General features: G+C 41.1%; 1 protein-coding gene across 1 annotated transcript; it reads left to right on the top strand.

Moving 5' to 3' along the window:
• The first annotated feature begins 9,490 nt into the window (after positions 1 to 9,490).
• TMEM167B (transmembrane protein 167B) lies at positions 9,491 to 14,941 on the top strand. Its single transcript, XM_049616657.1, has 3 exons — positions 9,491 to 9,629; positions 11,766 to 11,897; positions 12,436 to 14,941. Exons 1-3 carry the CDS (start codon positions 9,620 to 9,622, stop codon positions 12,516 to 12,518), a joined length of 225 nt encoding a protein of 74 aa, XP_049472614.1. The 5' UTR covers positions 9,491 to 9,619; the 3' UTR covers positions 12,519 to 14,941.
• Positions 14,942 to 14,988: the final 47 nt, after the last annotated feature.

Here is a 14,988-nt window from a genome sequence, read left to right as displayed (position 1 = left end):
TGGTGGAACTGCACCCTTAACTCATGGGATCTAATTGAATTAAATTAGACTTGAATTAAATTGAATTAAATTGTAGGACACCCAGCAGTGTCACAGAATTGTTTGCTGTGGGAAAAAAACCCCACATTTAGTGACCAAAAGTGTCAGAAGTGAAGTGTCCTGTGTGAAAGTAAAGAGGAAAGATACACAGGGAGGAATGAACCAGAGTTTTTCCCAAAATAGCAAGTACCATAGAAGTGGAGAGGTGTATACTTTGTTTTGTTTGAAACTTACCAAGAGCTGTGAACCATTTCAGGAAATAACGTCACCAAAGGCCAAATCACTTGTAATAATTTGGGTAGCCCATACTCACTGGGTGATAATGCTTTTGTAGCTCCCACATTCATTGTGATTCTACATATAGGTCCAAGCATCTGAAACCATTATACCCTCTAGTGTAGTCATGCCTGAGCATTCACATATTGAAACACATATTATAATTCACTGTCTGTATTTTACCTTTATATTACATTAGGGCATTATATATTATTTTTAAATTATTGGGTAGTTAAATACATTTGTTATTTATTGCTGTGTAACAAATTCTCTCCAAACTTAGTGGCTTAAGACAAACATCTATCACACAGTTTCTGTGGTTCAGGAATCTGGGTGCAGTTTAGTTGGCTCAAGGTCCCTTATACTGCAGTCAGGGTGTTGGCTGGGGCTGCAGTCTCATCTGAAGTATTGATGGGGAAAGATGCACTTCCAAAATCACTCTCACGGTTGTCAGCAGGATTCAGTTCCTTTAGGTTGTTAGACTAAGGGCCTAGTTCTTCATTGGCTATTGCCAGAGGCCTCCCTCAGTTTCTTGCCACATGGTCCTCTCCACACAGCAGCTTACAACATGGCAGCTGGCTTCAATTAGCACAGATGAGGGAGAGAACCAGGAACATCCAAGATACAGAAGCCACAGTTGTTGTTGTTGTTGTTGTTGTTGTTGTTGTTGCTGTTTTGTAACCTAACCTTGGAAGTGACATCCCATCACTTCTGTCCTATTCTGTTTACTAGAAATCAATAATTGCAGCCCATACACAAAGAGAGGGGATTACATAAGGATGAGTATATTATAAGGCAGACATCACTGGGGGCTTTCTGAGAGGCTGCCCACCACAGTAGGTTATATTATCTGTGAATGTCATTGCAGAATAATAAAGGAGACATTATAATACTTTTGTTATTTAAGAAAGATTATTGAGTCTGATAGGGTTGAGAACTTCTGTGTTAGGTAGTGATGAAACTCTGGGTTCGAGTATAAAACATTCATAGTGTCAGCAGACAGATAAAATATTCCAGATGCAGACCAAGAGGTACTATGCAGCAATCAGAAGCAACAGACTAACAACATGGACAGAGCTTAGAAACACAGCGCTAAGTTTAAAAAGAAACACAATGAGATCTATAACAATACCATTTATGTAAATTAAATATACATACACACAAAAAATAGGAACAAATGAAAAAGCATAGACATTAAATACATTGAAAGGTTGTGGGGCAATGCACAGATAAACAGCAAGTGAAGGACTTTGGAAGGGCCAATTTCAATACTATGTCATCAACTGCAGAGCATCAATAATTCAGCCTTCAAAACCTGAGATCCAGAATATCTAGGGAAGAACATGCAGTTATGAGCAGATCAGAAATAAAGCACAGAAAGTGAAAAGTCCTGGTGTGCTTCCATAAGATGTTTTGGGTGGATTACCAGAGTCAAGTTTGTTAGGTGGGGATGCAGGAAATGAGGCTGGAATGAAGCTGGAGTTAGAGTGTGAAAGGCCTGGAATGTTCTCTTCAGAGACTAAACTTCACACTGCAGAGTTCCTGGGAGGTCTTTAGGCAGAAGAGGCATATGACCTTATCTTTTTTAAAAAGATCACTTTAGCAGGGAGACCTAGGATAAGAGATGATTAAAACCTGAATTACAAAGAAGGAACTTTCAAAGGTAGAATTTGCAGGACTTTGTGTCTGAATGAATCTAAGAGCTGTGGAGAAGTTTACACACAGATAGATGGAATGTGTTATTAATATAAGTTGGAAAGTAAAATGGGAAAGCAACTGGGGGTGGGGTGGGGAGAATAAAATGAACTCGGTCTAAGAGTCTAGAGATGTCCTATAGACAGGCCTGGAAATCCACAGAGAAATTAGAACCAAAGAAAATGGCACTGGAGACATCAACACAAAGGTGATAGTTTAAAGACTGCACAGGAGGGGCGCCTGGGTGGCTCAGTCAGTTGAGCGACCAACCTCTCAGCTCAGGTCATGATCTCATGGTCTGTGAGTTCGAGCTCCGCGTCGGGCTCTGTGCTGACAGCTCAGAGCCTGGAGCCTGCTTCTGATTCTGTGTCTCCCTCTCTCTCTGTCCCTCCCCTGCTCATGCTCTCTGTCTCAGAAATAAATAAATATAGGAAAAAAAATTTAAAAAAAGACTGCACAGGAACAAAGTCTAAGAAAGAAGGGAGCCAAAGAGCAGATCCTTAGAAACAGTACATCAGGAAACAGAAAGACAGAAGGAATGGTTCAGGAGGTAGTGTTGAAATAAATCTCTAGGCCCACGATGGAGCCATTCCCGTCCCTGGTGCCATGTCAGCAAACGGAAACTTAAATGCTCTATTTTACCAGAAATGCAGCATATTCCTCAGCCAATCCCCAAATGCCAAGCAAACTCTGGGCCTTCTTACTCCAACCAAGGTTGACTATCAGCCAGCCAATAAGATATTTTAATTTTTCTTTCTTGTTCTTTATTCTTTATCCTATAAAAAGCATTCTTCCTTCCACCCCATTTTGCAGTTCTTTGAAAGGAGACTGCTTCATTAAGTGTTCAAATCCAAGGCCTTTTACTAAATCTCTTTAATCATCTTTAATAGCAGGAAAAGATAAAAGAAGAATGATGAAAAGAAGAATATCTTTTGAAAGCCAAAAGAAAAAAAATTCAAAAAGAAGCAAGTGGTCAGGAGTGCTCTGTGCCACAGAGATTAAGGGTTTAAGAGATTTATATTTTTTTAATTTTATTTTTTATTTTTTAAAATTTACATCCAAATTAGTAAGGGTTTAAGAGATTTAAAACGACGCCTTGGATTTTACAATTAGGAGGTGGTGGAATAATCTGGACAAAAAGTTTGAAGGCAATAGTGAAGCCAGACGCCAGATTATAAGTGGTTAAGGAATGAGTGTATAGTTGGACAGTGAAGGGTAGAAAAGCAAGGAGAGGAAAATAGCCTTAGAGGGCAGTAGGGTGAAGGAAGGTGGACTTTCAATAAATGACTACCGAATGAGTAAGGCCGTGAACTTGCACCAGACACTTAACTGCTAGGAAATCCAGGTTTTCATTATGGCAAAGAAATGGAATGAGCTTCTAAAGAAAAGGTTAGTGACAAAAGAGATCTGTTCACAAAAGAATGGAGTCCATAGAGAGGCCGACAGCAGTAGCTGACAGAAAGAAGCAGTAGAGCTGAGTTGTGGGAGAAAAATTTGGACAGAAAGGCAGTAGGAGGGGCTATCAGAAATGAGGAAAGCAGAGGCTGGGTGGTGCGCTTGAGGCATGTAGTAGTGATGGGATGGGAGAGGGCAGGCAGGGAGTACCAACTAGACCCCAAATCCAGAAGCAGTGCAGTCCCACACTCACCACGCCCCCACTCTCACCCCTACACCCCAGGGTACAGACCTCTGCTACTCACTGTTAGGGGCTTTAGGGAAGTAGTGTCATTTTTTTTTAAGTGGCTTTCAGAACTTCCACAATAATCTTGTGCAATCTTAACCACATGTTTGTTTACTAAAGAACACCTATACTCCCTGTTCAGCTAGCAGGCTCTGGGGTCAGATAAATTGGTTTTAAAATCCTAGATGTATTACTTACCAGCTATGTCACTTTTGAGACAACTTACTTGACCTCTCAATACATCCCTTCTTTATCTGTGAGATGGAGCTTTTAGCAGTTACTAACCTTATAAGGTTATTATGAGGCTTGGATACGTTAACACCCATAAGACGCTTTGAGTTGTGCCTGGCAGGTAGTAAACATTCTGTGAGTGTCAGCTGTTTTTGTTCAAGAACCTATCTTTTCAGCAGTATCTTCTATTCTCCTTCATGAACTCTACATTCTAGTTCCACAAAACCACATTCAATTATTCACGCAACAAATATTTAACAAGCACCTATAAAATGTGCAGCGCTTGTATGGGACTGTGGATAAAATGAAAAACAATGAAAATTCACAGTCCCAGGCCCACAAACCTTACAGTGTAGCAGAGGGACATGAACTAAATAGATATTGTATGCTCTGATAGTTTATGATGGGGGAAGGCAGCCCAAGAAGGTCAGAGATGCCTTCCTTGAGCAAGTGAGGTTTGAGCTGAGACCTGAGGGATGAATGGAGTTAGTCAGTGAAGGAGAAAGGGAAGAATACGCTGTGCCCACAAACTTGTCCTGTGCTTTCCTTTCTCCAGGCCTTTGATCACTGTTCTCCTTTCCCACTAGAATACCTCTTTTTTTACTGAAATGCTACATGCCTTTCCAGCCCAGCTAAAACATCCGCTTCTCCACTAAGCCTTCCCTGGGCTCTCCAGCTGAAAGCACTTTCTCTTTTACACTCCCACAGCACTTAATTTTCATTTTCCTTCTCACTTTCTACTGTATTTTCTGGTTATTTGTACACACAGCTTATCTTGTCTAGAAAATCTTATTAAAAACAGAGTGTTTATCATTCATCTTTGAGCTCCCAACGGCTAGCACATTCCTTAGGCTTAGAAGTCCTGGAACAAATATTTGTAGCATAAATTAATGCCTGTTTGACATCCCTTTTCAAATATGTTGTAATTCAAATGAAGCTATTGTGGCAAGCTGTGCCTTTGGGAATGAACTTACTCTTTGGTTAGACCAGAATGCCATAGTCATGGTCCCAATACTGATTAGTGTTCACCACAGTGACCACAACAACCCTAACAAACAGGCCACTGTTCTTGACTGGCAGGTGTTTGGCAACAACTGCCTGTCTTCTCATGGAGGCTGAAATGAACTGAGGAAGGACTGTCTGAACTGAGTCCCTAGTCAGTGGGGTTCTATTTATTCCTTGCAGTTTGGCTGCAAGAGCCAATGGCCCGGATTTGACCTGATGTGAGGCTATGATGCTTTCCACAGTGACAGAAACACTAATGCTTGGAACAAAACCATCAAAGATTAGCATCAGTGGAAACTATCCTAATTTGAGGGAGTGTGAAGACAAGGGGAAGGGGGCTTTGAAGTCAGATAGACTTGGGTCTGGATCCTAACTGGACATGTGATGTCACCCATGTGCCTTCTTTAAGTCTCAGGTTTCTCATTTTAAAAATATTCTGCAGGAGCTCCTGGGTAGCTCAGTCGTTTGAGTGTCTAACTGGTGATTTCAGGTCAGGTTATGATCCCAGGGTCATGGGATCGAGCCCCACATAAGGCTCCATGCTGAGTGTGGAGCCTGTTTAAGATTCTCTCTCTCTCCCTCTCTCCCCTCTCTCTCTCTCTCTCTCTCTCTCTCTGCCCCTCTCCCCACTTCGTATTCTCTCTCTTTAAATAAAAAAAAATAAAAAATAAAAATAACCTGCAAAACAGTTGTGAAGATGAAAGATAATGTCTTTACATACAAAATGCCTGTGGTTTATTAAATGTGTTTATTCATCTATCATCCCCAATACAGTTTCTTCCCTGAGAGCAGAGACTCCTTTTTGCCTCTATTCCTGCAAAATCTAGCAAAGTGCTCAGCACTTTGTACACACTATGTACACACATAGTACACACATTTTAAACAAATGAACAACAATAACAACAACAACAACAACAGTAATAACTAGCATTTATGGAGCACCTACTTCATGCTAGCTATTGTTATAAATAGTAATTCATTTAATACTTCAACAACCCTAGAAAGGAGCAACCAATACAACCCAATTTTAAAGAGAGAAAACAGAATATAATATTTTTAAATATAAAATTCCTAATATAGCAGATTTTTAAACAAAAATCTGGTGAGATTAATTTTATTCAATAAAAACACATAAAATGCTTTATAAAACCTGGAAAGGAAAAAATGTGGTAGAGAGAGAAGAAAGGACATAAATGTAAAAGTGGGAAGAAAGAGTAGGAAAAAGAAGAAAGACACATGGAAAAAGAAGAAACAGAAATGTGTAAATTCTGAGCAGTGTAAAAAATAACTACTTAATCAGAGTAAGACATTGTGGTCTATCACTGTCCTTTGAAATAGTAATTAGCCAACTACTCAATTACTCTTCTCTGCCCTTCAACTGTGATTCTTTTGTCCTCAAACTTTATTCCTAAATTCTGTGAGTGATGGGGGAAAAAAGACGTCTTTCAGAGAATGACAAAAAATTGGAGTGGTTTCCATCTAGTACAAAATGAGGAGATAAAGTTATCACCAAAAGAGTAAATGGCATGAGGGGCCCCTGGGTGGCTCAGTCAGTTGAGCACCTGTCTTTGGCTCAGGTCATGATGTCACAGTTCACGAATTCAAGCCCCATGTAGGGCTCTGTGCTGACAACTCAGAGCCTGGAGCCTGCTTTGGATTCTGTGTCTCCCTCTCTCTCTGCCCTTCCCCTGGTTGCACTCTGTCTCTCTGCTTCTCTCTCTCTCTCTCTCTCTCTCTCTCTCTCTCTCTCTCTCTCAAAATAAATAAACATTAAAAAAATATATTTAAAAAAGAGTAAATGGCATGAGCAAAAACTGTGAAAGCAAAGAGCACATTTGAAGAACACAGAAAAGTTTTTTCACAGTTGAAGCTTAAAGTGTTCACAGAACAGTGGAAAATGCTACAAGAAGGCCATGATAACAGCTAAGGAGTTCAACAATATTTACCAGGCGGTGGTTGCTGTTGCAAGAAACAACAGTTGTGATTTGGAGCAAAATTTTCCAGTCCTCAGTTCAGAAGACCAGTATTATTGTTTGAGTGTGATACTGGGTAGTCTTAGGCTAAAGCTCACTTTATCTCTAAAATTGGGTAATAAGGCACTTGTGAGGATTAAATAAGATCATAAAACAAGGTGTGTTTGGCTTTTGAAATGTCAAAATGTCATACAAATGTACATTTTCACTTCTGGAGGATAGAATTGATGCTTAAGACTGAAACAGTAAAATCACTAACATGATGACTGCAGGATTGAAAAGGGAACAATCTGAATGACATTCTGAAAAAAGTTAATTGACTCAAAGATAATTTACAAATTTAAACTTTAGTGATTAGGGGAAAAGGCATATTAACCCTAGAAACTGGGAAATTGGTGAGAAGGAATTGCGTTTGGCTTTAAACATTTCAGATTATCAGAAGAACATCTATTAGAAATGTAGGATTGGAGCTTGGATAGGACATCGATTTAAGAACTCTACAAAGACGGGGTGCCTAAGTGGCTCAGTCGATTTAGTGTCTGACTTCGGCTCAGGTCATGATCTCATGGTTTGTGAGTTTGAGCCCCAGGTGTCAAAAAAATATATTTAAAAATATATTTTAAAAAAGAACTTTTTGGGGTGCCTGGGTGGCTCAGTTGGTTAAGCATCCGGCTTTGGCTCAGGTCATGGCCTCACAGTTTGTCAGTTCAAGCCCCACATCGGGCTCTGTGCTGACAGCTCAGAGCCTGGAGCCTGCTTCAGATTCTCTGTTCTCTTTCTCTCTCTGCCCCTCCCCTGGTCGCACTCTGTCTCTTTCTCATAAATAATAAATAAACATTAAAAAAAATTTTTAAAAGAACTTTTCAAAGAGGTAGCAGTTGAAACCATGAACAGAAAGAATAGGTCGCCAAGTGAGAGTTAATAATGAGAAAAAGAGGGTGCAGGTTTCTTGGGAACATCTATATTTAGGTAGAAGAAGAACCAAAGTAAAGAGAACAATTAGGTGCAGGTCAGTGAGGCTAGCACAGTTCAATAGGATCCAAAAAACAGGAGGCTTTCTTTAGCTGAAGATGAGCTACACGATTCAATCTAAATTGGTGAACATGAATTTATTTAGGACTTGGTTTGAGTTCTATCCAGCCATGGTGCAGGGAATTAACAGTCAGTTGCTAGTGATATTAGTACTGATGTTGTTTTAGATAACAATTGATGAAAGGTTCAAACGCCAAGACAATTAGGGGAAACTCAGTTGTTTTTGAGTGGTACTGAGCAGTTCATCTGGGCAGGGGGATTTGTCTGTGTGTGTATGTACATAAATATATCTGGCCTTGTCTTAGATTTTGTCCCCTATATTTTCCTTTTTTTTTTTTTTTTTCCGTGCACTGATGCATATTTTTGCAAGGAGTCTGTCTTCCATTAGACTTTTTTTTTGGCTTGCCTCTCCACTCCAGCTCTTAGAAGGAGGCATTCTGGTAGGTTTTTTTCCCTGTAACCAAGCCGTCTGCAGTCAGCAGATGGCACTGCAGCAAGAGAGGCACAGAGTTCCTTTAGGACCTTTGTCAACCACTACAGACTGGTAACCTAACTAGTAATTTCAGCCTGGGAAGGCGGAGTCGCAATTTCGCCCTTATTTTAATACAGCAGGTCGGGTTGTGCACAATTAAAGATTTTGATTTACAGAATGGAATCTGTGGCTTTGTCTCCTCCACTCTCCTTCATCATTAAACTGGTATCTTTCCTCAGCGTGTGAAAGTTTTGTGAGAAGCGCTGTCCAGATATCGCCAATTCTTGGTTAAAGTGGCCAAGTTGACCCTAGCATTTAACTAAACACAGGAGATCATCGAGACTCTACTGAAAGTTTAAAGAAATATCCACAGAAACAAACAGGCAATTACCTGAATGTTTCCCGACAGACTGGAGCTTTAGGATCTGAAATATGTGACTTGTTTCTGTTATAATGTTTCTTATTTCACTCCGAAAGTTCAGACGGAACCTAATTATTCTGATTTCCATAAGAAGTAAGAAAGAAGTGATTAGGTCAATTATTTCTCAATAAAAAATGGAGGGGGGGGAGATTCTGGTATACCCGGTAGCAAAAAAGAAGGAAGAAAGAAAGGAAAAAAACGAAAGAAAGAAAAGAAGAAAGGAGCCGCGAAGCAAAAGAAGTCCTTCCTGGAGACCGCAGGGACCGCCTCATGACCTCCGCTGTCAGGGTTCTCTTAACTGGAAGCGCGGGACCGAGACCTCCCCATCACAGGAAGGCTGCTGCTGGCGCGCGCGCGCGCACACACACACACACACACACACACACGCACACACACCAGCTGCCACAGCGCAAAATAAAGTGCAAAGCTGCAAGCTTTACCTTTCCAACTACACTGACGCGAAAGGTCAGGTTACGCCCCCAGCACTACTGCTGCCAGGACACCAAGGAAAGCTGGTTACCATGGCCACTTAGGAAGCCTCCCGGATGGCACTCACGCTCACGTTGGCAAGCAAGCGCCACTACCCACACAAGTCCCGTAGCTTGGGAATCAGCTAGCCACTCCTGATTGCGTTCGGCGCTCGCCTGTCTGCCCTTGCGCCTGCGTACTACGCCTCGTACCCGTCGCCGCGGCCCCGATCGGGAAGTGTCAACACGGAGCTGGGTTCCCCAGTCTTCGCGGCTACCACCTTCAGCCGATCCCGGACCCCCTAACCAGGCCCGGGCCCAGCCGCCATGACGAACGGTGAGAGCCAGTGCCCAGAGTGGAGAATGGGAGTAAAGGACGAGGGGAAACGTGGCGGGCGGGACCCGGACTGACGTGGCCATTCTCCCCGCCCCCTCCCAGCCCAGCCCCACCATGGCCTTTTGCTGCCCCTGTCGCTCATCCCCCAAGTCTTTCCGCAGGTTCCCCCGTCCCATGCGCATCTAGAAATACATATGTCTCATGTGCCCACACCCCGGGTCCTCGGTCTCTACCCCGTACTTTCTCTTTCTCCTTCCTAGAAGTTCGTTTTGGCCATTGCAAGACTCTTGGGCAGGCCAGTCCCGGTTGAACTATTGCTTTAGCACCAGGAAAAAGAGAGGATCCTCCTCCCAGCCCCCTACGTAGGCTTGTTGGGAGGACCAAGAAATCACAGAGGATGTCAAGTCTCACATTTTTTGGATGCAAATATAGACCATTGGAAAAAAAAAAAAAGTTCTCGAGAAAGTTATGTCTAAAGTCCTGCCTGGTGATCCCATCTGGAGACCCTGGCTAGTGTTGCAAGGGTTGGATTTAGACACTGCCTCTTCTAAACGATGTGGCAATTGCAGCCCTGTTTATCCAAACTAGTTTTCCAAACGTCTTCATACACTTGATAGAGATGATTTCCGGAATTCCAGGGAAGGGCAGGAAGCAGGGATTTTATGGTCTTTAGAGTCAACTTTACAGGAAAGAAGAGAAGGCCTCTTGGTATGATTTGAGGGGTACAGGAAAGTATTTCTCAAAAGTACATTTTCTGTAAGCCTGGCAGTGGTGACTCAAATTTCACCTCCTTGTGAATTTTGGCATTGTCTGCAAGAACTTGTGAGAGTAAAAGAACACACTAAGGTATCAGTCTTCATAAGAACTTAGTGTATGTGTTGACTTATTGGACCCTTTCTCGTACGACACCTGGCTGTGAGGTAGTTTTACTGGAGGGAGATAGAGTGGTCTAGAACTGGCAGATACTGTGTAAAATATCCTTTTGGAGCTTCCTGGGTAAGTCATAGGTATGAGGTTACTAAGCACAGTACCAGAAGTTACATCACCTGGAGGAAGACATCATCTGGACCAGGAAATAGAATAGCAGTTTGATACAGAATAATTACTGAGTAATTTTTAACCTTCCCTCCTTTTGTTATCTGATTATTTTTTTTAGGTGCCTCATTGTGCTTACATGTACAAGAAATAGCTTGTTTTATATATGTAAGAAATAGAACTAATTGTTGAAAGCTTTATTCCCACAATTGTTTCGCTATGTTGAAACCTCAGATACTTTTTTTTTTTTTTACAAGAGTCTGTTGTTATTCTACCAGCAATTTGGTTTGTAAGTAGAGTACTATGCCTGAGGTGTGAAATGAGCATAGGATAATTGTAGTTTTATGAAATCTAAAAAAAAAAAATTTTTTTAATGTTTATTTTTGAGAGACAGAGCACAAGCAGGGAAGGAGCAGAGAGAGGGAGACCCAGAATCCGAAGCCAACTCCAGGCTCTGAGCTGTCAGCACAGAGCCCAACGCGGGGCTTAGCACAGAGCCTGACACGGGGCTTGATCCCACAAACTGTGAGATCAAGACCTGAGCTGACATCGGACGCTTAACCGACAGCCATCCAGGCACCCCTGAATTCTAACTCTTGCTATTTCCATTAAGCTTTACTTTTTGCTTTAACATATTCTTCACCAACAAATGCAGATTGGGGAGACTTGGCTAAACATCTGGCTCTCCTTTATCACATGAGTGATTGATCATAAGAACATGTGTACTTTTGTTAGCTCAGGCTCCAAGGATTCTTATGCCTCTCTCAACCTGTTACCACTACTGGCCATTCCTAGGAGGTTGATTCCACGTAAAACTGATACCCTTTTCTCAGAACTCGTAGTTCTTGAAAGGGGAGGAGAGGGTGCAGTGAAATATTTGTACGGGGGTTGTCTACAAGCAGTTTGAGGAACTATAAAGTAACCTCGTTAGTCCCAGGATTTGGGCTCCCTCTTATCAAGGGTTGGCATTGTCAGTTGTGTTTATCGTCTTGATATTATATCACACTCTGTTCTTGAGTTCTCAAGTGGGATCACCTATCACCTGTCCCAAACTAGATTAGCATCAAAGGTTTTGTTGTTGTGGTTTTGTTTCTGTAACAGTGTACTCCTTGGATGGGATCCTGGTGTTTGGTTTGCTCTTTGTTTGCACCTGTGCTTACTTCAAGAAAGTACCTCGTCTCAAAACCTGGCTGCTATCAGAGAAGAAGGGAGTTTGGGGTGTGTTTTACAAAGGTAAGATCGTAGCTAGACAGTGAATGGAGATTGCCATCTCTGGACAGTGAGGTGCTACAAAGTGGGGGTGGGGATAGGCTGGCATTGTATTTGGTTCCACATTTACATAATTGTTTATTTTAGCATCAAGGTAATTTTAATATTCCCCACAGAGTAAAAATAGATAAAGAATTTTAGACTGGACTGGAATTGTTGGAATATTTTCCCAGTGAAAAGTTTTTCTGAATTTCTGGGAAGAATATATTGGAGTCTCTTTTAAGTTTTGATTTCATTAACTCAGAGGCTTTTTTATTTTTTATTATAGATAAATCCTACCTATCTAAATCTCTTTTCAAAATAGAGCAAAATATAAACAAACAGTATATCCACCTAGAACCTATAGCTTAAGGATAGTATTTAAATGCATTCCTGGGTGGGCTCTTGAAAACCTTGATAGATCTCTTCGTGTAACTAGAGATTTCAGAGCATCACCTTGAAATTGAGGACTTACATGAAGGGCGGGTTTGATTTCTTTTCTCTTTTTGCTTTTGTCTGCTAGCCGCTGTGATTGGAACCAGGCTGCATGCTGCTGTGGCAATCGCCTGTGTTGTAATGGCCTTTTACGTCCTGTTTGTAAAATGAATTCCAATGCATCCATCTCATCAGCTGCCAACCAAGAGGATGAGGGTGAAGAACCTGTCCGGGGCCTGGGCCCAACGTGAGAAAGCTCAGCTAAAATCATCAAAGTCCCCAAGATGACACCACAGCATCTGCTCCTACCATATGTGGGGAAAACTCCTCATGGTTACAAACATTATTTATGCTTCAGGGGACTCGAGGAAGCCAACTTCCTTTGATCTGTGTGTGAATCAGTCCTCAGCAGAGAGCATATAATGTCCAGATAAATTACACTCCACGGTGATAAGATTACATATACCTCCTGCATAAAAACCTGTCACCTATTTTGCTCTTCAGTCCCTCATCAGGAGCTTTTCAAACTGAGACTCATTAGGGAAGGACATAGGCTGTGTTCACACCTCTTGGAAGGAGAGAGAATTTTCAAGACTTGACTTTTCTTTTTCACTGTTTGATTTGCATTTGGCAAATTGATGGGAACGGGGTGGGTGGGTGGGTGGGAGAAAGAGGAGTTAAACAATGCCAAGAAAATTTTTGACTTTGGAAATTTATCTTTCATATACTCATATGGGAACGTAAGAGAGAGGCATGGTCCTCATTGCAAAAAGAGAACAGATGATATAGTTGTGCTGTGTGCTGGCAGCTTAAGAGTTTGCCAAGAAAATCTGGGCCTGTGTAAGATTTATCTGTGATGAGACCAGAAAGCAGTAACTTAGATAAGGAAAAATGTTCTGTTCACCAGTATCCCCCAAAGGAGACTTCACCCCATCAAATGGTAGATGGAAAATGAATCTAGTGTTGCAATTTTCCTAAAGCCTTTTTATATATTTTAGATTACTGAGTGCTGAATAGTGTCACTCAGTTTTAAATGCCATCGCTAGGGGAAAGAGAAAGTATTGAAGAAATAATTTTTAATATATTTGCAGTGAGGGTAAAAGAAATCTAGTATATAATTCATACACTAGTAAAGTCATCTAGTATAAGAATTTATTGTGATGTTAGATGGACGTTTTGTCACGTTATCCAAGACTTATTGGATTATCCACGTTATGTCACGTTATCCAAGACTTATCCACAGTCTTATTCTGTGTTTAAGTCTGGCTTATAATGGCAGTTTTTAATTGATTACTTGTTTTTCTTGGGCAACTCTTAGGTTGCCTCATATTGCAGTACTTTTTAGCTATCCCTTGGAAATTCTGTGTTACAAGAACATGATAAATTCAAGTGAGAGAGAGAAGTTGCTGATATGCATAGGCATGTTTGGATAGTTCACAGAATCCATGATTGAAATGAGGGTGTTTTTGAGAATAAAGGAAAACAGATGTTTGCAAGGGTGATTGATGGGCTTTCCCATGGAGTGTGGTAACTCTTGCGCAAATCATTTTAGATGACTCAACATTTGAAGGGATGACTTCTCCATTAAAAAAAATGAAAAAGAGTTGGTCTAAAATTACATTATTGTAAAAAGCAGGCATAGACATAGGAGCCAATTGAATCACCCATACAGTAAAACGTGATTGTGGACAAGTTGGCTGTAGTTGACCTCTGTGTGGCAGGAAATTGTCTTTTGTCTTATCCCCAAAGAAAAGCTGCTAGGAAGTTTAGGTTTCAAAACAGGCAGTTTAGTGCTTTGAGGGTTTCTAGAGGTGTAGCAGGTCACCAAGTAAACACTACACATCTCATCCTCTCAGAGTTGTGCTTTTTTCTCTTCAGGAATTGGCCCAGAGGGTACATTTCACTGATTAGTATGGTTTCCAGTGTCCCTCCTGAGGATCTTTCACACGAGGGAAAGGAAATCTATTGGAACAGAAAGGAAGAATTACACCTTGTAGGTGTGAGTTTGGGACCTGTTGGCCAGCAGGAGTGCCACTCCCTGGAAATACAGGTTCAGCATGTTTTGCACTTGTTATTCTGTAGCTTTAATGACTTGTTTTCCAACAGGGCTAATGTCTCTAAGCTTGGTGAATAGAGCTGCTTCCATTTTAAACTCATTTCACAGTTCTAGTTCAAACCCAATTTTTACAGCCTCCTGGGTGGGTCATCTTGCCCTAAATTGTTATATTTTGAGGTGTTTTCATATGAGAATGTACCAAAAAGTGTACAGAATGAAGGTAATTTGCAGCAAGAAACAAATAACACAGCTTATTTCATTTCTTGTGTTTATGTAAGCAGATAAGCAGAAACCTGTTTAATTCATTACTTTGGTTGGTGTGTCATATATTTTTTGACTGAAAATTGTAGGACGTTATTCCCCTAAGGAAGTCTTAGGGGTAGGAGAATGGGGATAGCAATATTGCCTCAGATTCAAACTGGCATCACCATAAACCCTGAATGCCAGGGTGGAATGAAGTCAGCCTTTTATAGTTGAAATACAATTTTTTATTCACCACTGTCTGCACAAATCCTTGAAAATAAAATTCCTTTCCCTACTGTTTTTGTCCATTTTATTTGTCACATGAATTCATTGAACTTTGTT

Source organism: Panthera uncia, assembly GCF_023721935.1.
Source record: "Panthera uncia isolate 11264 chromosome C1 unlocalized genomic scaffold, Puncia_PCG_1.0 HiC_scaffold_4, whole genome shotgun sequence".
Lineage (NCBI taxonomy): Eukaryota > Metazoa > Chordata > Mammalia > Carnivora > Felidae > Panthera > Panthera uncia.
Note: the sequence above shows the minus strand (reverse complement) of the source record. Positions and strands in the feature narration are given on the sequence as shown.

Bases quoted from the DNA above. Each gene is read 5' to 3' on its own strand.
- TMEM167B (XM_049616657.1), top strand. The intron at 11,898-12,435 runs GTAAGATCGTAG...TTTGTCTGCTAG, and splicing joins TTGGGGTGTGTTTTACAAAG to CCGCTGTGATTGGAACCAGG.